The 22,085-nt window shown below is 45.3% G+C and overlaps 1 protein-coding gene and 1 long non-coding RNA gene across 2 annotated transcripts in view; one reads left to right on the top strand and one right to left on the bottom strand.

Moving 5' to 3' along the window:
- Positions 1-203: 203 nt before the first annotated feature.
- LOC134440535 (uncharacterized) overlaps positions 204-22,085 on the bottom strand; it is an 82,548-nt gene continuing 60,666 nt past the window's right edge. Inside the window, exon 5 of the long non-coding RNA XR_010032980.1 lies at positions 204-260. This is a non-coding gene — a long non-coding RNA (uncharacterized LOC134440535). The remainder of the gene's footprint in view (positions 261-22,085) is intronic.
- Positions 1,890-3,331, top strand: drd1a (dopamine receptor D1a). The gene is made up of 2 exons (XM_063190643.1): positions 1,890-2,927; positions 3,057-3,331. Exons 1-2 carry the CDS (start codon positions 1,890-1,892, stop codon positions 3,243-3,245), a joined length of 1,227 nt encoding a protein of 408 aa, XP_063046713.1. The 3' UTR covers positions 3,246-3,331.

Here is a 22,085-nt window from a genome sequence, read left to right as displayed (position 1 = left end):
TGTGAGGGGTGATAAAATGCTCTGTCGCTCTGCTGGTACCCTCTATGATGACAGACAGATTCATTTCCTTTCTAAGGTCAGTGGGGAAACTGGATCGCCCCAAATATACCTGGATCATTGCTCAAACCGCACATGATGCACAAGTGCTGAAAACAATTAGCTTACCCCTGCAAAATATGACAAAGCAAGACCATCCGATCACCATGATGATGGCAAAGCTTCATCGATGCCATTATTCAATCTCTATTTGGTTCCCTTTTCTGTGAAACATAGAGGAAACATGAAGGTATTTCAGTATTGTAGGACTATTTACTGCACAAGGACATATTTCATAAAACTTGAGATAAACCTGTTATCTTGCAATCTAAAATCTGAATTATTTCATTTCATTGCGTTTTCTTTCTTTAGCCTTTCAGTCACAACTATCTGGATGAAAGATCATTCCTGTCTATCAAGATGTGAGGGAAACAGTCATTCTGATGCATGACACTCCTTCAGAAAACATTGTATATTTACGATCTGAGAAATGCATTTTCTGCTTTACGCACCACTGCTGAAACCTCTAATATCCCTGCTAGCCATTAGATGGCCCCATTTTCAAAAAGAGAGCCGTTACAACTTTCATCCCACGTCAAGTGCAAACTGGATAAGATTGCTGCCACAAATAGGCTTCTCAAATGTAGGCTATGTCAAAATTCAGTGCATTTATTACCACATGGTCTCCCCTTTCATTCATGATTTCACGAACCGCGCTCATTCATAGCCATTCAACATATACCATATTAAAGAGCCGAACTGACGTCAGTGTTTTTTTTTGCAACCGACAGGGTCTCTTTAGGGTCTTTGGGGATGAGAACACGCTCGTGCCTGGTTGTCTTCGGCGTCGGTGTTATTATGAAGCTGCTGAGCGCGCAAGGGAGGAGTTCATTCGCAATGACAATAGTAAGTTAATGCTCCTGCCCAAAAGGGGGAAGACACACAGAACAGAAGTTGATTGCTGCAAAAGTGTTGTGGTCGTTGGATACTCATCTGTGAGCGACTGGAGTCAAATGGTGATGCACGTCTTCGCAGACCGCGCATGAGGGAAAAGGCGCAATACATTCTTCGCAACAGTTCGTTCAACTCCTGAGCGCATCCTGTAGACATTAAGCAGCTTATCACAGCCCTCCGTCCGCGACCTCAACTATATTTTCACACTGTCTGGAAGACAAATGCATGGCTGTGATTCAACCTTTCGTTCCCGTGATATTTCAACTGACCATATTTGAAACGTGTCACCAAGATAACAAATGGGACGGACGCACGTAAGAAATCGTCTCCTAGAAAAAAATGTTTTTCTTCCAAAAACTCCGTGGAAGTCGTTTTGGCGTCATTAAAGGATGAAATTGTATCTTCGATGGGTGAGTAGTCATGCTTTGCCAACAGAGTGTGTTTTATTTCACAAAGCAATGATAAAAACTATACAAACTCTCAGAATTCTGAATATCATTGAATGTATAGGCGTACAGATGTGCGGCAAAATATGCTGATCTACTGAGCTGTTAGCACAACAGTTTTAACATAAAATGAATGCATAAATGAATGCATTAAAATATAGATGAATGAATGAATGAATGAATGAATGAATGAATGAATGAATGAATGTATTAAAATGCATTCAACTTCGTACTAGAGTATAGCTTAATAATCATTTAAGTAAAAAAAAAAAGTAAAAAACCCAGGTATTACATGATCATGAGCATTTTTTCCCTATGAGCAGGTCATGTGTCCACGGAAAATAACTGTAATAAAACCCCAGTCTGCTTCCCCTGTTGTCAGTTCCAGTGGAAGTCTGCATGTCACAATGACCTGAGCTCCATCCACACAAGTGCCGCCGACAAGAAAAAAGAATGGACGAGAACATGACGACTGTGGTGGACAATGGTCATCTGGAGCGCGACCCCTCATCTCGGGTGCTGACCGGATGTTTCCTCTCCCTGCTCATACTCTCCACGCTACTGGGAAACACCCTGGTGTGTGCGGCCGTTACCAAGTTCCGCCACCTGCGCTCCAAAGTCACCAACTTCTTCGTCATATCGCTGGCAGTGTCGGACCTGCTGGTGGCCGTGCTGGTCATGCCGTGGAAGGCCGTGACGGAGATCGCCGGCTTCTGGCCGTTCGGCGCCTTCTGCGACGTGTGGGTGGCGTTCGACATCATGTGCTCCACGGCGTCCATCCTCAACCTGTGCGTGATCAGCGTGGACCGCTACTGGGCCATCTCCAGCCCCTTCCGCTACGAGAGGAAGATGACGCCGCGCGTGGCCTGTGTGATGATCAGCACCGCGTGGACCCTGTCCGTGCTCATCTCCTTCATCCCCGTCCAGCTGAACTGGCACAAGGCAGCGTCCGCCGCGTCCGCCGCCCAGTATCACCACCTGAACCACCTCCAGCACCAGCAGCACCATCAGTCTCCACTCCTCCCAACATCCTCATCCGCCACCATGGCCTCAGTGATGACGGGCACCAATGCCTCCACGTCCACGGGGCACCCCTCTGCTGGGTCATCGCCGACATCTGTGGTGGCGGCGGCATCGGTGAACTGCGACTCCAGCCTGAACCGCACGTACGCCATCTCCTCCTCGCTGGTCAGCTTCTACATCCCCGTGGCCATCATGCTGGCCACCTACACGCAGATCTACCGCATCGCCCAGCAGCAGATCCGGCGTATCTCGGCGCTAGAGCGGGCGGCCGAGAGCGCCAAGCAGCGCCACGACAGCATGGGCGGCGGCTCCACCACCGCCTCCGAGTCGGACGCCACCTCCTCCTCCTCCTTCAAGCTGTCGTTCAAGCGCGAGACCAAGGTGCTCAAGACGCTCTCGGTCATCATGGGCGTGTTTGTGTGCTGCTGGCTGCCGTTCTTCGTGGTGAACTGCATGGTGCCCTTCTGTAAGCGAGGAGGTGGAGGAGGAGGAGGAGGAGGGCAGAGGGGTGGCGGTGGCGTGGGTAACGTTGGTGGTGGTGGTGCCACAGGTGGTGGTGGCGGTTCCTCTGCAGGAAATGAGGGTGGCGGGCCGTCGGACTTTGCCTGCGTCAGCCCGACCACCTTCGACATCTTCGTGTGGTTCGGCTGGGCCAACTCCTCGCTCAACCCTATCATCTACGCCTTCAACGCCGACTTCCGCAAGGCCTTCGCCGTCCTCCTGGGATGCCAGCGGTTCTGCCCCGGCAACGGCGGCGTGGAGACAGCCAGCCTGAACAAGACCTGATGGGAGATCGAGGAGAGCAACCTCCCCACCAACACCACTACCGCCACCAGCACCACTGCCCTCCACAGCCAGCCTGAACAAGACCTGATGGGAGCGAGAGGGAGCACCCAGCTGCCGTCCACACAACCACCTCCATCAGGGCTCTAAATTAATACCAAATGCTCATTTGGCTGGTAGAAAAGACCAATGTACAAGCAACTCTGACCCATTAGTGAGTGTGTATTTGGCTAGTAAGACTAACATCTACTGTACTAGTCATTTTGGCTGGTGGAGAAAAAAGTTTCTTTACAGCCCTGACGCACAACACCACCACTGCTTTCTCCACGACCCCCACCACCACTTCAACAACAAGAAAGACACCACCGCGTCCTCCTCCCCCACATTCCTGGGCACGCTCCCTCAATTCAACTCGTCCGTCGCTCCCTCACTTGGACACTTGGAGGGCACAGGGCCACAGCAACAGTGTGCGAAACATAACCTAGATTCAGGCCCAGCCCACGCTCCCATTCCAGCTGGGAACAGTGGAGGCGAAGGGGAGGAGGTGCAGGAGGCGAAGGGGAGGAGGTGCAGGAGGCGAGGGGGGCAGGGGAGGTGGTGAGGGGAGGTCTAGAGAAGACTCAGATTTCCCAGCAGAGGAGGAGGAGACAACACAAACAAGACCTGGCGGCCCCCTTGGGGACTTGGATCGCGTTGCTGATGGTGCACTGTTGCTTTTTTGTTGTTAATTTAACACGCAGGGAGCATAATGTAACACTCATACCAGCTCTCTTAAAGGATACCTTCTGCCAATTGAGACATGCAGGTGTAATGCTCACACTACCCTGGACTTATCAGTACCTGAGAATTTTTTTTAAAGCCTTTTCCGAGATCCTGGTCACTGTAATGGGGGCAGGCGTTTGTTAACATTTCAAAAAACATCTTGATCTATTTATTCCCAATAACATCCAAAAGGTTATGTAACATCAGCAGACAACTAGCAAACAGTGATACCTTTTGGGATAATATTTGGAGTAGGCCTATGTTAAGAAAGGGTTTAATGTAAACAAAGTCCCCCATTAGAATAGCTCAGATCTCGGAAAAATGCAGCATTACAGGGTACTGACGAGTCAAGGGTAGCGAGATCAAATACAACAGCATATTGAAATTGGCAGAAGTTCTTTAAAGGTACACTGTGCAAGATTTTTAGTTGCAGTATTCATTATGACTGGAAAATTTGTACTTTTCATGCATGAAAAGGGGATCTTCTCCATGGTACGCCATTTTGAATTTCCAGATATAGCCATTTTTTGCTGCAAAAATGACTGTACTTGGGCCATACTAGAACATATTAGTTTATTACTCAGTAAACTTTCATGAAAAGATCAAATATGGCAATAGGCAACCCAGTTTCAATGAGCAGCATAGTTGCAGTACCTTTTTTGACCATTTCCTGCACAGTGTACCTTTAAGTGTTGAATTAGCACTGCTTTACTGTACTATATATTTCACAGAGAGATGAATCCCCGGTAGGGTGAAACGGGGTCATCCCTATGTTCCCCGAGTCCTATGTTCCCCTCTAAAAGGCGAACATAGCACCATTTTTTCAAAAAAGGGTTCTATGTTCCCCACTGCTTCAAAGTAGACTGCTGCCACATGGCAAAGTGCAGGTTGTTGTTGCACCTCTGACAGGTTAGGTTTAGGGATAGTTTTGGTCAGGGCACAAATTTACATCTCAGCAACATTGCATTTCTGACAGGTTAGGTTTAGGGATGGGTTTTGGGAAGGGCACAATTTGAAAACTTGGAAACATACAATGCGGGGAACATAGAACCTTTTATTAGAAAAAGGGTCCTATGGTCCCCGTTCCCATACAAAGACAGGGGAACATAGGACCCGGGGAACATAGGACCCGGGGAACATAGGTACGCTCCCGGTGAAACAAACAGGGAGTGCATCCATCTTCTGCAGCAGGAGGAGGTTTCTGAGGTACTGAACTGAAAGACAGGCCTCTTTTTTTCATTTTCATTGCGTGACCAATGCCAGTTTTGTACAAAAACAAACAACCCCATGTCAGATGGTCCCATCCGTGACCTCAGCTTTGGCTTTTTTTGCAGTTGTTTTTTTGATTGGTTGTTTTTTTTGTTAATACAAATGCTTCATACTTCATAAGAGGATGTTACAATTTCTCTTGAATGTTCGTTACATAGGCACTTTACATATAATTATATATAGTACATAAAAAAACATCTTTGAAATGTCATTGGGTACTCCGAATGGCTGGTATACGTGTCCCCAAAGGCTAGGGCTTCTGCCGTGCCATCAGTGTTGCCAGATTGGGCGGTTACCCGCCCAATTGGGCTGCTTGGGATGGCGGTCTGGGGGGAAAAATGGGAAAAATGGCCATTTGGCGTTTTTTTTCCCCGGCAGTTTTATGGCCATAGAAATCAATGCAGTTTGTTGAAATTGGGAGGAATTCAACACATTTTGGCGGTTTTTGAGAACCTTTTGGGCGGGATTGGATTAGACACATCAGGCAACACTCCGTGCCGTAGCAGTACCGTACATCATGCTTACATGCAAGAGGGAGCTTCACCAATTAACTTGCAGATCATGTCCCAGTCACCTTGATTGTGGTCATTGGCCAGCAATGAAGCCAACTCATTTGAATAGAGAGACAAAGACACCCATTTCTCATTCCATGCATTTCTAAAATACCACAACGTGTCAGCGATGAAGTGTGGACCATGGGTGCGTTTGTTTCTGTGTATGTGTGTGTGCGTGTGTGTGTTTGTGTGTGAGAGAGGAGGGTTGGGGGGGTCTAATTAGTGTTGCTCCATATTAACCTTTCATTGGCTGTTTTTCCCCATGTTGGTCATGTTCTCAGCCTTATTCATGATGAGTGTGGCTCAGACCATTAGCCACTATTCATGACTAAATTCAAGGGATCTATTTTCATTTTCTTGCAAAACAAGGAGCCAGATGGTCTGATATATTCAATAGGCAACATTTTGGGGCCAAAACGTGCATGTGTGTGCACACACGCACGCACACACACGCACACACACACACACACACACACACACACACACACACACACACACACACACCATCTCCTCCCTCTCTCTCTCTCTCTCTCTCTCTCTGTCGCTACATTCACAAACAGACATCCATCATCATTGCTCTATTTCCATCACCCTCCAGATTGGCCTGTGCACTGTGCCATCATCTCTTCTGTATGAGTCCAGGTAGGGAAACATGCATCATCAGCAAACAGATGGGCTTCACATGAGCAGAGCAGAGCAGAGCAGCTGGAGCTGGGAGGACTGAAGGGAATGGCATTTCCCCTTTGACCTTTGTATGTTGGGAGCAGGCCTATTGACAGGGGTGTGGCCAAACGGGTCTGTTGCCCTGGGCCCAGAATTTGGTCCTCAATACAATGTACTGTACTACGTACTGTGTGTATAGGGATTGGGGACCTTACAGATGATTTTTCTCCCAGGTCTGGTCAAAGCTGCCAGTGTCCATGGTGGAAAGGGTCTGTTGTTGGCAAACCTAGTAGAGTTATCATTCAAGTTGTAATGATGATGTTGACATGCGTTACAGATTGTAATTGTAGTCAAAGTGATTATACCCCCCCCCAACCTGCCACCTTTCTGTGTAAACTGGTGAACCAGGCATTGTTTTATTGTCGGGGATGAATACGTACTGAATGATACTTCTTACTCTTAACGATTTTCAACAGTTGCAACAAACAAATGAAATGTATGTCAGTCCAGCTGTCTAAAAGTTTTAGTGTAGAAACTACGAGTGTGGTGCAGATGTTGAACATGTGATCTATCTAGTCCTGCGCACTGTAAAAAAATTGAAGGCTCCTCATAGAAACCTCATGCTACGTCTAGACCAAGGGCGACCTACGCTGCCTGGTAGCGGAGGTAGCAGAAGTTTCGCCATGAATTCGCTTCATTTGCACAGGACGTGACATTGACATGTTTGACTTAGCTAATCACATAACAGCTCTGGCTTGACAGCCTGGGACATTCTGAGAAATTAACAGTCCAATTGGTTTTCACCGAACCGTGTCATAGCTCATTACCATAATATTAGCTTGATTCAGTCATTGAAATTCGCTCTGGTTGCTCAGTTCGCTTTGCCCCTAGAGAATTCGCAATGTCACGTCCAGAGCAAATACAGCGAATTCAAGGCGAAACTTCCTGTGCTACCTCCGTTACCAGGCAGCGTAGGTCGCTCTTGTAGCGCTTTCAGGCCGACTGAGAACCATGCCGGTGCCCGTTCCCGCACCTAATCGCGAACCGGCCGTCGTGTTCACGCCACAGATTTTAGCATTCGGGAACCGGAAAGTTGGTTCGCAATGTGAACCACAAAATACTAGGTTTTCCTCCGCGAACCGTGACAACAGCGTGGCTGTCAGCAGGTTCATCCGGGTAACACAGTCACAGAGCCCGGTATGAACACGGGCGGTACGCAGATAAGCACTTAAGTGCCGAACGTAACTGGTGTGGGCTCTGGCTCCGTTCTGGTCGGCCTGAAAGCCCTATTGGTGTGGACAAGGCTTTAGAGGTTCCTCCACAGTGTCAACTGAGGGTTCTTCGAATAACCTTTAACCTTTTAAAGTGTGTTCGCTGCTGCTGCCATTGCTGCTTCTGGGAAGGATTCAAACAGGTCAACCAAATCAGCAATTGTCATTTAAAAAAAGATCCTACGTTATGTGCAATCAAGTGTAATCAAATAAGCAGAGATACATTTCCAGTCTCTCTGTCAACGAATGTGTCTATGGGTTTGTGTTGAATAAATGAGTGGATAAACTAACATGCTTGTCCATGTGTCTTTCTTTGTATCCCTGTTTGTGTCAGTGTCAGTGAGTGAGAGTTTCCCCAAGTGTGTGTGTTTTTTTCCGAATGGTCTTCTCCCCCTCCATGTTCTCAAGTCGACAGAGAAGATTAATGACGATATTTACTGTCTGACACTGACATAGATCTCCTCTCCGGTACGTTACCAGAATCCACAAATTTAGTCTCGGATCATCGGCCTCTCCTCTCTATCCCGTCACCTTCCCCAGTGCTTTCATCCAGCCTTTCAACACCTAAAGTGCTCTAAGCTCTAGCTGAAAGGGGAGAGAACATGAAATGGTCAAGGGGGAAGAGAATGCTTTCTCAGCAATGCACGGGGCCCCTGTTACAAGCTGTTACCCACTCCACCCCACCCCTCTTTTTTTCCTCCTTTCTTTTGTTTTTGGTTCTTTTTTCTTTTCTTTTTTTTCAAATCGTTGAGCAGGCTGATGACGCTAAGATGACCTGACGTGAGGCAAGTGGTAATAAGAGGTGGAGTGGAGGAGGGAGCATGGCCGTAACTACTGGCCCATTCCAGACACAATCCAAACTAGTAGGAGATCACACTTATCCTACCTGGATTTTTCAGCTCCCGTTCCTGACAATTGAAGTGGGTGTTCTACAACTATGGCAACCGCCGTGGTTTAGCTGACTTTAGCGAGGTGTTTTGATATGAGCCAAAAGTATATAATAATAAATAATAGCTATTATTCTGTCATGTGTTGCATTTATGCTAACACAATATCATGTAATAACATGAAGAATGTGTTGAGTTAAAATGGCTGTGTTTGGAAAACCTGCACACAAGAGAAAATAAATGTCAATATTTATTGTCATTTTAAATAAAGGCTCCATGGGCGCTGCCATTATCATACGACTTTGATTTGATGAGGTGGGAGTAGTGTGAGTCCCCCGACTTCGCTAGTTGGAGATCCCACTTCGACAGGCGTTCCAGGGCATTTTAGGTAGTAGGAGTCACCCTCAGAAGTGACATCTGTGCGACAATTTGTGTTGAAAGGAGGTTGCTCTCTAGGCTGACAGGTCAGACCATTCATTTCGAATTACCTCATAATTCACCAATGGTCTGATTAAGTTTCTCTGAGGAGGGTTTAGTCGTCCTCCAGGTGGACGGCCAGCCAATAAGCCTACAGTATGCACTTGGGTGCATAATAACATGCATCATGAACATCAACTGTAAGAGGTTGGTCACCATTCATTTCATACCAGAGCTGAGTGGAGCGCACCACCCAAGCGCTCCAAGGCATGGAGGATCCAGACCAAAAATGAATTACAAAGATATTAATGTGGTCTGGTAAAACCAGGCTAGTGGCACCCCGGCTTAGTGGGCTAAGGTGCTGTCCCATTTAAAAAGAAAAGTGAAAGCCCCATTGGGAAACTCCAACTCCCATTGTCACTGTGACACAGCACACAAGTGAACACTGCACACTGCAAAATTGCATTATCACTAGTGTTGCACCGATACCATTTTTTAGCCCCGATACCGATACCCGATACCCGACTGTGCAGTATCGGCCGATACCGATACCATACCGATACTACTCTGTTTGAAATTTATATATATGAAAAGTTATATAGGCTACTACTTGGATGTAACATCATTGCTATTATGGCTTTGTCAGGCTGCTGCCTACTCCAGTAGAACTTTTTATACCTTTTAAATACCTATGATATAAAATAGCTAAGTTCAAGGCTGTGTTTAAGAGTCATACGAGCATCTGAAAATGGTATCGATGCCCTATTTGTTGGTATCTACCGATACCACCATTTTAGTGCAGTATCGGGGCCCCGGCCAATACTGGTATCGGTATCGGTCCAGCACTAATTATCACCCGTGCAAGGGGCAGCCCTCAATGGCCCCCAAGGGAGTAGTGCGGCGGGACTGTACCATGCTCAGGGTACCTCAGTCATGGGGTCACCATCAGGGATGGGGGAGAGCACTGGTTGATTACTCCCCACCTACAAACAGGTCGGGAGTCGAACCGGCAAGCTTTGGGCTACACGTCTGACGCCCTATACACTTACCAATGACTGCCCTTAAGATAAGGACCCTGGTTCGATTCCGACCAGAGGTAATTTCAAGGTCCTTTCCAGGCGTCTCTCTCTCCCCCACTCATTTCATTTCCTGTCGCCATCTTCTACTGTCCTATCTAAATTAAAAAACTAAATTGCCCAAAAAAATATTCAACATAAAAAAGAAAAGGTAAGGAGGTGGGTAGAGGCAGGGCTGGATTGCCAGATGTGGAGCGGAATATTAACAATGTACTCAACATTTCAGTTTAATTTTTCAATATCGCATCTTGTCAAAATTCCACAATTTTTGACTTGTGGCCAATCAGGGTCCCTCTGGCAGATGAGGGCCCCTGGGCTGCGGTCGTTAATCCGACCCTGGGCAGACTGAGGGATGGTCAAATTAACATGCTTAACATGACTCAACATGCAGAAGTCACATAATTCAAGTCCATAGCATATGTCAGGAGCAATAAATCAGTTAATCTCCCTGGTCGTGGAGTGAATTCTTTTTATAGCCACCGAGATGTAGAGGTTAATGACTTGATTTAAGCCCCGTGGAAATGATTTGCTCAAATTAGACGTGCATAACCAGTCATTGCAAAAGGCAGCTCAAAGGAAAACATTGCACCAAAGACTTGCATAACCGCACATTTTAACCGCTTATACGTAAATGCAGTCTTTTAAAATTAATGTCTGTATGACAGGCAAGCAACATGGTTTGGTTTAGGCTAACCTTCACCTTTTTTCTATTTCCTTCAGAACATGACCCAGTGTCCTGTCAATATGCGCTACCCATCGAGCTGCACTTCAAACCATTCTAACGTCTGTTTTTAGGGTTAGATTTTTGTTATGTCATTAGCTACTGAACTGGTACTGTAGCTCATTTCTTTCTTTCTGTCTTCTTACAGATTTTTCATACCGTAAATGATTAGGACAGTGTAAGATTGTGACAGGAAGTGAGCCAGGAAGAGAGATGGGGGATGACCGAGAAATGACCTCGACGACTGGATGACTGGAATCACACCCGGGCCCCCGGCGTAACAGTACAATGCCTTACTGGGCGAATAGACCAGCCGCGACATGAGCGAGGCGAGCGACGGAAGTCATTGACTTTGTATTGAATTGCTCAACGATTCTGGAGACTAGAGGCGATTCGCGCGGCGAGTTTGTAGTTGAACTCCTGGGAATGTTATGCAAATGAGCTATGACGCGATTCGGCGACAAGCCGCCACAGCTAATAACTGTATAAAGGTCAGTAACCACAGCCAATGGGAATGTTGGAATGCTTGCGTCCTGCTCTTAATGGACATACTCTAGTCCAGGGGTCAGGAACCTATGGCTCTAGAGCCACATGTGGCTCTTTTGGGAACTGTATATTGCTCTTACTTATCTAGGGTTGCCTTGAATTGAGGATCCCTTGAAATATGGAATCGTCCTGTATTTATAAATAAAAGTACGGGTTCCATATTGAGTTGAAACGGGACAAGGGGGGTTAAAAAGTGTTAAAATGCAGGAAATTACATCTAAGAAATACAGAATTCTCCCAGACCCTCACCATAATGAAGTTGACAGTTGGCAACCCCATACTTACCTGTTATCAATAAAAGCAAAAAGCAAGAATTTGACAGTACACTCTAAAATTGTTGGGCTTAATTGAAATACATGCTTTACGCAGTGTTTTTTTTTTTTTTTAATGGTATGGCTCTCATGAACATTTCTTTAAAAAAAATGGCATTTATGGCTCTCTCCACCAAAAAGGTTCCTGACCCCTGCTCTAGTCGCTTCAATCGCTCGTATCGCTCTTGCTGCACAGAAGCTATTCTCTGTCGCTTCAATTGCGTTGCGGCTGGTCTATTCGCCCAGTAGTTGTTTGAGCCATTGCCAGGGCCAACTAGATGGGTCCTATGGGTCCTACGGGTCCTATGGGCCGCCAAAGATCCACAGTGGGTCGCGAAATACTCTTGATTTTAAGGGGTTTAATTTTAATACCATATATAGCCCATGTTGAATAAATAACAAAGCATTTAAAACTAATATATGCATAGAAGCAACAAAATGTAAGTGATACATTAAACAGTTATTCTATATTTGACTGAAGACAAATTGAGGAATAAAATGATAACTAATGAGTTTTCGCAGGAAACAAAGTATCATGTGACTCACTCTTGTGCGTCCGCTCGCACGATTGGGTTACCAAAGCTTACAATGGTAAAAATATGGGTCCCTGAAGAAAAAGGTTGGGAACCACGGAACTAAAAGGTCATTTCTTTTTTTTTCATGGTTTATTTTGGAATACAATACAGTCTGGTATAAAATAAAACATGAAATATCTTTAACAAGCTTTCAGCGACGCAGCCCATTTTGACACACTGTGGTGCTGGTTACATATTTTCCAAAAATATCTATTCGTGTTAACAGTTTCCCAGACCTGGGGGGTATACTAAAAACATGGTTAGGTGATAAACCAGGCTTTGAAACCTACAGGAAGTGGTAAACCTGCTAATAGATATATGTGCAGGCATCATTTAGGTAAGAAAATAAGTACTCCAGGCTCTTCTATTAAATGATTTACCTCTACCACATGGTTAACGTACTCTGGTTTACTACTGAACCGTTTCTTTGTATATACTAACCTGATTATCATCGACTTTCTTTTTTTTGTATTTTTTTCTTTATTTAGGCTTAGAAGATACACACATCACAGGATATTATCCATGCAGTGTTCATGAAGTCACTTTCCTTGCCCAATCCACAGATACATAGATAATTTGTTTATGACAGAGGAATCCCAAGAAAATATCCCCCCATAGTCTTCTCAACATTGTTTATCTAAGCTCAGAACAAGAATTGAACTTTGAGGGGAGTTTCACTGTAATGCTTAAGAAATATCATCGACTTTCAATGCTGAAAGTGTTGCGTCATTAGGAGGGCACAGCCTGGCTAGGAATTAACAGTCCTCAGTCATCCTGACTATTTGTTGAGTTGAAATCCTATTTGTGAAGGAAGAGCAGCCAAGTGTTCAAGCTTAATTGTGATTTGAGTCTCATAAAATATTCATGACAAAACAACTGTTTCCGTGATAGTGCCGCCGCTGCTGGCAATGCATTTTTAATGCATCACATGAAATTGCCATGGCAGTTTAATTATTTAAAATGACAGGGCGGCCAGTGCCATCAGTGTCTTACTTGGTACATATGTGGTACACATGTAATGCTACACATGGAAGAGACAGTTGATGTCTCCCTAGAGTAAAATATTTGTTTCTTTACATTACAATAACATGTAAATGTGATCTGTTTCACATAGATGTGATCTGTGTATCCTAAAATCAGGAGGAAAGGGGTAGTAGATATATAATTAACTCCAATCTCACTGCTGAATACTGAATAAAAACAAGTAATGAATGAAAATAATTATATTGCATTCATATTACTTATACCCTATTTGTTTCTGAAAGATAACAAAATTGTATTTCAAGCAGCAACATTTTCACTGCTTTCAGAAGCGCTGATGTGGGGCATTTCACATCTGACTCCCTGGAATGCTTCTCTCTCTCTTTCTCTCTCTCACGCACGCACGTATGTGCACACACACACACACACACACACACACACACACACACACACACACACACACACACACACACACACACACACACACACACACACACACACACACACACGACACACAGCGACACAGACACAACGAAACCGACAGACACAGACACACACACAGACACAGACACAGACACACACACACACACACACACACACAGACACAGACATACACACACACAGACACAGACACAGACACAGACACACACCCCTGCCTACTTACAACTGGCATGAGGCATCATCCCACTTGTCCTTATGACCCTTAAGTTAGGAGCCACAGAGCAGTGGGCCCTCATTACATTGTATGTCGGACAAAGACATTGGTTTAGGCTCAGACGTCAGGTGGTGCAACTGCATCTTATGCCCATCAATTAATTACTTAGTAATTGGTGGCTGATATTCTGCAATAAATTTGCTTCTTAGATAGCCCACTAACCGCCCCCCCCCCAAAAAAAAAACCCCACAACAAATCCATAAAACAGTGGTACTGGCTGTCATTGCGCCGCCCTGATGCACTGTATTGACGCCCTGACAATCAGGGGAGCACTTGCAGGTGACTATGTATGCCATAGGGCCCTAGGGCCAAAGCTGTCAGCGTCTCTGGTGGTGAGAGTAGCCTATCGTAAGCCCCTGGTCCTATCCCAGGGGTTCCCAAACTTTACCATGCCAAGGACCCCCATATACCAGACCCCCACATACCAGTCATTCCAGTCAAGCCCCCCTGATATGGGCCGTGCAACACTATTTTTTTTCTGTGCAAACGGTTTCACAACTCGATGAAATTGGTGCATTCCTAAAACCATTCAAGTACTACAGAAAGCATAATACACATATAACATTCTAAAGAAGAAACTGATTCCACTTGGAATGTTTAGCTTATTCTTGGATCTTTTAGATATTGAAGTTATTTAATGTATAAAATAATCACGTTGATTTCACAATATTTTTCCTGCCAACCTCCCGCGGCCCCCCTGGCATCCCCTCGCGGCCCCCCAGGGGTCCCCAACGGCCCCCACTTTGAAAACCACTGTCCTATCCTATCCCCCCTGTGGAACGGACGCCCCTGCACAGCGGCCATCAGACAAACTTCCTGCGTAATCCTCCCTAATCCTTGTGGCTCCCCTCCCCACTTGTATGTCACGCCCAACTGCTCCTTGGGCTTATACCCACGGCACCCCTCACAGCACCCTCAGAGGCCTTTCACAAGTCCCCTTTGACATCATCACATGCTGTACATACATGAATATGAAATCACTGAGTACAAGCTGCTGCTTAGAGATCTGGTCCACGAGCCAACAGCCAATGCAAACAGCATGTGTTCAACTGAGGGGACATTGTTGTGAAAGAAGGGAGAGGGAGGGAGAGAGGGAGAGAAATAGATTAGAAAGAGAGAGATGAGAGAAACAGAGAACTCAGAAACAAAGGTCGAGAGAGAGAGAGATCGAGAGAGAGAGAGAGAGAGAGAGAGAGAGAGAGAGCGAGCGCCGCAAACTAAAGCCAGTTCATAAAAACAGTAATAGCTACATCACAACGGACTTGACACTTGTTTACACAGTTTGTTGATTTAGCCCCTAATGTATTTTTGTGTAATTCTTGAAGATCTTGCCATAAGCTGTCAGATCATGTTTTTTTTTGCCCTCGCTGCATCAACAAAAGCACTTTGCATGTACAAACAGCTGTCCTAGTTACTTTCCATTGACTTAAATCACATCCGTCACATTCTAAAATGACATTTCATCTGGCACAGTGTGCATTCTAGTTGTGGTCCTCTCTCTCTCTCTCTCTCTCTCTCTCTCTCTCTCTGTCTCTGTCTGTCTGTTTGTCTATATGTCTGTCTGCTTATCCCTCTGTCTCTGTCTCTGTCTCTGTCTGTCTGTCTGCCTATCCCTCTGTCTGTCTGTCTCTGTCTAACATACACACGCGCGCAATGCACACTCGCACGCATGCACGAACGCACGCACGCACACACGCACGCACGCACGCACACACACACACACACACACACATTCCCTTCTTCATTCCAAACTAGCCCTGGCATCTCTCTCTCATCTCATCTCTGACTGACTGACTGACTGGGGGGGGGATGCTTTTGAGTGGCAACAAAGAATATGATAAAACAGCCGGAAGTAGCATGGCGCATGCTGATGGATTGGCCCTTTCAAAAGCAGTCATCCTCCTCTTCCTCCTCCTCCTTAACATCATCTTCCTCCTCCTCCTCCTCCTCCTCTTCACCCATTGCCCCTGTTCCTCATCCTCTTCCTTTCGTCTCTTCCTCTTCTTCCGTCTCATCTTCCTCTTCCTCAACCCCGTTTTGCCCCTCTTCCTCCTCCTCCACCTCAACAGTCATTCTCCTTCTCCTCTTCCTACCTCTGTTCCTCATCATCCTCCTTCACTCCCTCACCCAACCCATCTTCCTCCTCCTCCTATTCCTCAACACCCTACCCCTCCTCCTCCTCCTCCTCTTCCTCAACCCTACCCCTCTTCCTAATCATCCTCTTCTTCTTCACCCCTCCTCTTCCTCCCCCCCTCTTCCTCTTCCTCCTCCTCCTCCACTCCGCTTTATGAAGGACAGCACTATAGCTGGCCTGCTGTCTCTGCTCTGCTTGACTGGCTGGCGGAGAGAGGGAGAGAGGGAGGGAGAGAGGGATGGACGGAAGGAGGGAGGGAGGAAGGAAGGGAGAGAGGGACGGAGGGAGAGAGAGAGATAGAGAGGGAGGGTGGGACAGAGGGAGGGAGAGAGGGAGGCCACGTCAGGTCCGGGTTGGTAGGCATGCTAATGCTATGGCCTTTGGGCCCGTCTCTGAAGTGGTGCCTGTCCAATCTGACCGATCTCATCACGTCAGTGCCTCACACATCACAGCCAGATGCCCTCTATCAACGAACGAACGAACATGGGGAGGGGGAGAAGGAGGAGAGGAGGGAGAGAGGGATGGGAGAGAGAGAGAGAAAGAGGAAAGGGGCAGAGAGCAAAACAGAAGACTGTCTTTGTACATAAAAGGGGGGATTGGGGAAAGAGAGAGAAAGAAAAAAGACAGAGAGATACAGGGACTGGGAGAGAGATTTATGGGCAAAGACAGGGACTAAGATAGAGAGAGAGTGAGAGACGGAGAGAAAGCCTGTGGGAGTAAGAGAGAGAGAGAGAAAGAAAGAGAGAGAGAAATGGGAAATGTCATTGTACGACTTGAGTTAAAGCAACAAGGGGGAACTGCGATACATCACTTGGCTGTCATGTATGCAAAACAGATGACAATGGCCAGAAGGTTTTTGCTTGAGTGGAATATCCCGTGCCCCCTGTGTGTGTGTGTGTGTGTGTGTGTGTGTGTGTGTGTGTGTGTGTGTGTGTGTGTGTGTGTGTGTGTGTGTGTGTGTGTGTGTGTGTGTGTGTGTGTGTCGGATCCCCTGAAATACTGGAATACAATGCAATCAAAGGGAGCTACTACTAGGCTATATCCCACACTGCGTATACGTGTCACTCCGAGGAGATGGTCGGACTGCTGTGCACTGGACTCTTGCCAAAGCACTAACACAAATGAAGCATACCCTAGAGAGGACTCTGAGAAGAGGAATAAACACACACACACACACACACACACACACACACACACACACACACACACACACACACACACACACACACACACACACACACACACACACACACACACACACACACACGCATGCACACACATTCTCCTCCCTCTGTTAAACTTCGCCTGGAAGACATTCAATGAGTTTATGCTACCCCCCCATACACACACACACACACACACACACACATACACCACCACCACCACCACCACCACCACCACCACTACACACACACACACACACACACACACACACACACACACACACGCACACACGCACACACGCACACACAAGCGCAAATAAAGTATATGCAAACACAAACACGCCCACTTCCACTACAGGTACATCGCATGCCCCACCACCACCACAATTGTGATAACTGTAATTTGTGGTGGGATTACACCCTGGAGAATGTTCTGGTCTATTAATTGTCCTCGGCCCAAAACTGCTTGAGAACGGCAGTTCTAAAGTGGTAGTGGTGTTCAAGAGCAGTGGTGACCATTGGTGGCCTGCGAAAAACTTCAAGTTGCAGCGAGGATGCAAATGTTGAGAGCACTATTTTAAGTCTAGACATATCTAAACTTATTCTCTCACTACAATAAGACAGGACTGTAATTGATGTGATAAACAAGTTATCTGCATCTAAATTTGCAGCGTGACTTGTAGCATGAGCGACCCCCGTCAATTCAGTTGGTAGGTGGTCCTTGAACATTTAGTTTGGGACAAAGTGGTCCGTGGTCTGAAAAAACTTTGAGAAACACTGCTCTAGAGTGACCATGCACTGTAACATCTGGTTCTTCTCTGACCTCGCAGAGAAAATCCAGAGGACCAATGGAGCTTGCCAGAGAGTGACTTGTGATCCCCATTTCATCCCTTAAAAACAACATTTTAGCCGTGTTATTATACCGTGTCAATGGGATTTCTTCAGGGCTGAGTAATGGACTGGGCGGCAAGTCACCACTTGATGTGCACAAGTGTACACCACTCACTCTGCTGTAGTTTTGGACAAGGGTCGCTTTGCATATTTACACAGTGACTTACTGCTGCTGCATGGATTTTGGACCTTTTTATTGGTCATGTGCAGTGACTCCATGCACCACCATATCGGTTCTTCAGCTGATATCAACATATGTATTGCATAGATTTTTAACCTTCAGTGTTCAGTGTCTATATGGAACTATGATGGTTGGCCAGTTGGTCAGAATCTGGTTTACTTAGTGGAGGGTCTGTACATTCATTACAGCGTGAAAGATTAGACACATTGACGTAGATTAGACAATCACATGTATTCCAGGTCAAAAAAATGAGGACTTTAGTGTATTAGAAATACAGTAGGCTATGTTTCATTTCCTAATAGTATATTTTAAATACACTGTACTTAAGTTTTACTTAATCATACACTAAAAGTTGTTCCAAAATGTAACAACTTCATACACACTTCTGTAGTATATTAAAAATACAGAAGTACTTCCTAAGTACATATTATTGTGATACTGTCCCATTTTTGGAAATAAGCTCATATTACACCTCTCCTTTAGTTAAAATATTTGAGTTTTACCTTTTTCCTGTACTTCCTGCCGTTCTCTGAGTATGGCAGTGCAAATTTTACCTCCAAGGAAGCAGTTAACATTGAGTCCTAGACCAGTTAGCCGCCAGCTGGTCTCATAGGACTCAATGTTAACTGCTAGCATGGATGTAAAATTTGCACTGCCATACTCAGAGAACGATTGAAAGTACAGGAGAAAGGTATAACTCAATTATTTAACTCAAGGGGAGGTGTAATATGAGCCTATTTCCAAAAATGGGACAGTATCACTTTAAGTATACTTTTTTTGGACCTGGGATGCCACTACGTCAGTTGCGCAATCTGTAGGTAGCCTAAAAAATTTGCTTTTTGGAGGGTTGGCACGCCGTGTACAGTAGGTCTGTAGACAATGTCATGTCGCGCCACCAGCAAGCTGCACAAACATAATCGCATTTGAGGAGAAGCCAACGCCTTCTGAAAAGGACATAATCCGTCCTCTATAACAACATTCCGGGTCACACTGAGAACCACCTACAAAATCAATTCCAGGGAAAAATATAAACCCAATATATATTACATTAGCGCCTCTTAGAGCGGCTCTTACCATGGGGCATGGGAAAGGAAGGACTTTGGAATTTTGTCAGCGACTTCTCTGGAGGGCTAATTCTTTGGAAACCTGGCAACTATGTCAACACCACAGAGGACTAAACAAATATCCAAACAATAAAAAAAACCTTGAGAAGACAGAGAAGGCAAAAGGGCGATGAGCTGTGCTGTGTCCAAGTGCAGTGATTCTGCACTACCCTTATCTTGCACACTGTCAATTTTATGGCTTTGATTTGGCATTAGCTTTGATATATATTGTACAGCCCCGCTAGCAGTGTGTAATATTTCCAGAAATACTGTAAATGGCAATATACACAACGTATAGGCTACCACCAGGATCTTTTAAGTGGAGGTCCAAAGAGATTTAGAATAGATTTTTTTTTTTTGTAATTTCAATGAAAATATTGCATCAATATTGGCACCATGATTAAAGCATTGCCTGTTCAGTTTTTATTTTCCAGCGGTCACATGTGTTGTAACACACTCCAAACTCGTGTCTCGCATCGGATGATTTCATTGTTTATTAAAGTGTAGTGGAGAGCCGTCCGTCCTTTCTGGGTTGCATCGCATAGTCTTGGTAACAGACGGCCAGAACAGCGTGTTTATTCCTTACCTGTTTACTTAAAACTTGCCTGCTCTTGACATGTTGAGTTTTTAAGATTTCTTCAATGCTCTGACGGTCAGTGTTAGGACGGGAGACAATCGGAAGTGCCGCGTGGGAGAGGGGTGCGTCTTTGGATGCGTTCACTGTCAACATGCGCTGACATGGATCTAGCATAGAACTTTTGCGCATCACCTCGCGTGGGCCAGATATGATATCGTGACCATGTTTTGTGTTTGAAATGTCTTTTAGACTGATAAATGATGACGAAAATAATGGATTTTTAATTTTATCATGAGAAATGGGAAAATTCCGTGCAATTCCGCGTTTATAACCAAATTCCGTTTAAATGTCTACATTCCGTGATTCCGTCCGTGTTTTCCGTATCGCGGAAATCATAGGGCCCTAGGTGTAGCATAGTTAAATGTTCTATCAAGCAGCTTCCTTGGCGGAGGTCTGCGCTCTTTGAGTGCTTCTAGTTCATTTTTTATCTGCCCACAAACATTTCGACCATTGCTCTCTCTTGACATGTATTACACATTGAGCAAGGGCTATGCGCAAAACACTTGTGGGCAAATAAACAAAGAAAAATGCTGTGCAAGTGCTATCCTTCGCTTCGTTCTTTCATTCATCTCTATTATATGTGGGATTCATTCAACACCCAGTTAATTAATGTAAATAATCAGTAGGCGATAGTGAAAGCGTTAACTGTTCAAAGACTTTTATTTTCTCAATTCAGTTGGTCCACGTTTTGAAAGCGTGAAAGCACAAGATAACCTCAAAAGTACCTAGGCTACATACCTATTCTCCATCAACCCCTACATGAGCCAGTAAGAGAATTTACTGTATATTAATATCTTTGAATTTGAATGGATAGAACGACACAAATGACACAAATGTTTGAATAAAAAGAAAAGAATAAGAAAGAAGAAAAAACTGAGTGCGATCCATTTCCTAACTACTTGATACTTCTGAGACGCACAAACAAGACGGAAGAGCGCGGTGTGTGGAAGATAAAATGACACAAAGAAATACAATATGGTTGACGGTTAGTTCACTAGCAACATGACACACATTTCACGCAGTTAGCCTGAATTTGCACCGCGGTGTGCAAGTGTGCTCTATTCACCTCTCCCGATCCAGTTCACTAGGGAAGCCTTCATAGGGCTGCAAAATGAATTCTGTATTAAATTAATAATTTCCCAGGACGGATATAGTGAGAGAAAAGCCTTTCTATTTTTGGAAACCTCTTCACAAGAACTCAACGAGGCTCCCGTATATATACACAGTCAACTCCGGCTAAATGCATTTGTCCTGAGAGTAGAACCCCGGCATCTGGCAAAACATGGAGGATATTTATGGCTGACTGTGTCAATAATTAAAGTTAAGGCCGGGACAGATCTGGGACATGGTGTGTGTGTGCTGTGCTGCACCACATGCATGTAATCTTGTCAGAAGTGACAGGTGAGCTATGGTGTATGCCAGTGATTCTCAATCTTTTTTTGAACAAACTTCCCATTGACCTCGACATAAGCCTCCCAATGCCCCCTTAACCTCATCATAAGCCTGCCAACGTCCTCTTAGTATTACAATAATTAAAATAAAATTGTCTAATGCCCCCAATGGCAATCAAGCACCACCCACTCCCAGCTGTTTCCTCCTCAACGCCCCCCATAGGACTCCCCAACGCCCCCTGAGGGGGCTGTAAAGCCCCCGTTGAGAAACACTGGTATACAGCAAGATCCTTGCCACCATAATGCATGTGGGTGTAGGATGAAATGCAATGCATTTAAAACAGGCTTGTTGGCAGCCTTGGAATGTCATAGGACATAAACATCAGCACCAGCCAGTGGCACTTGGGTAGATTTCGAGCATGAATCTTGTGAACAGTTTTTAAGTATGCATATATTTTTTTATTGAAGAGCATTATTCTAACTCTCACACATGTACATGCACATAGAGAAAGACAGCAGGAGAGAAAGAAATACAATCACACACACACACACACACACACACACACACACACACACACACGCACACGCACACGCA

This window comes from Engraulis encrasicolus, chromosome 23, assembly GCF_034702125.1.
Source record: "Engraulis encrasicolus isolate BLACKSEA-1 chromosome 23, IST_EnEncr_1.0, whole genome shotgun sequence".
Classification (NCBI taxonomy): Eukaryota; Metazoa; Chordata; class Actinopteri; order Clupeiformes; family Engraulidae; genus Engraulis; species Engraulis encrasicolus.
This window is presented reverse-complemented; position numbering and strand designations above follow the sequence as displayed.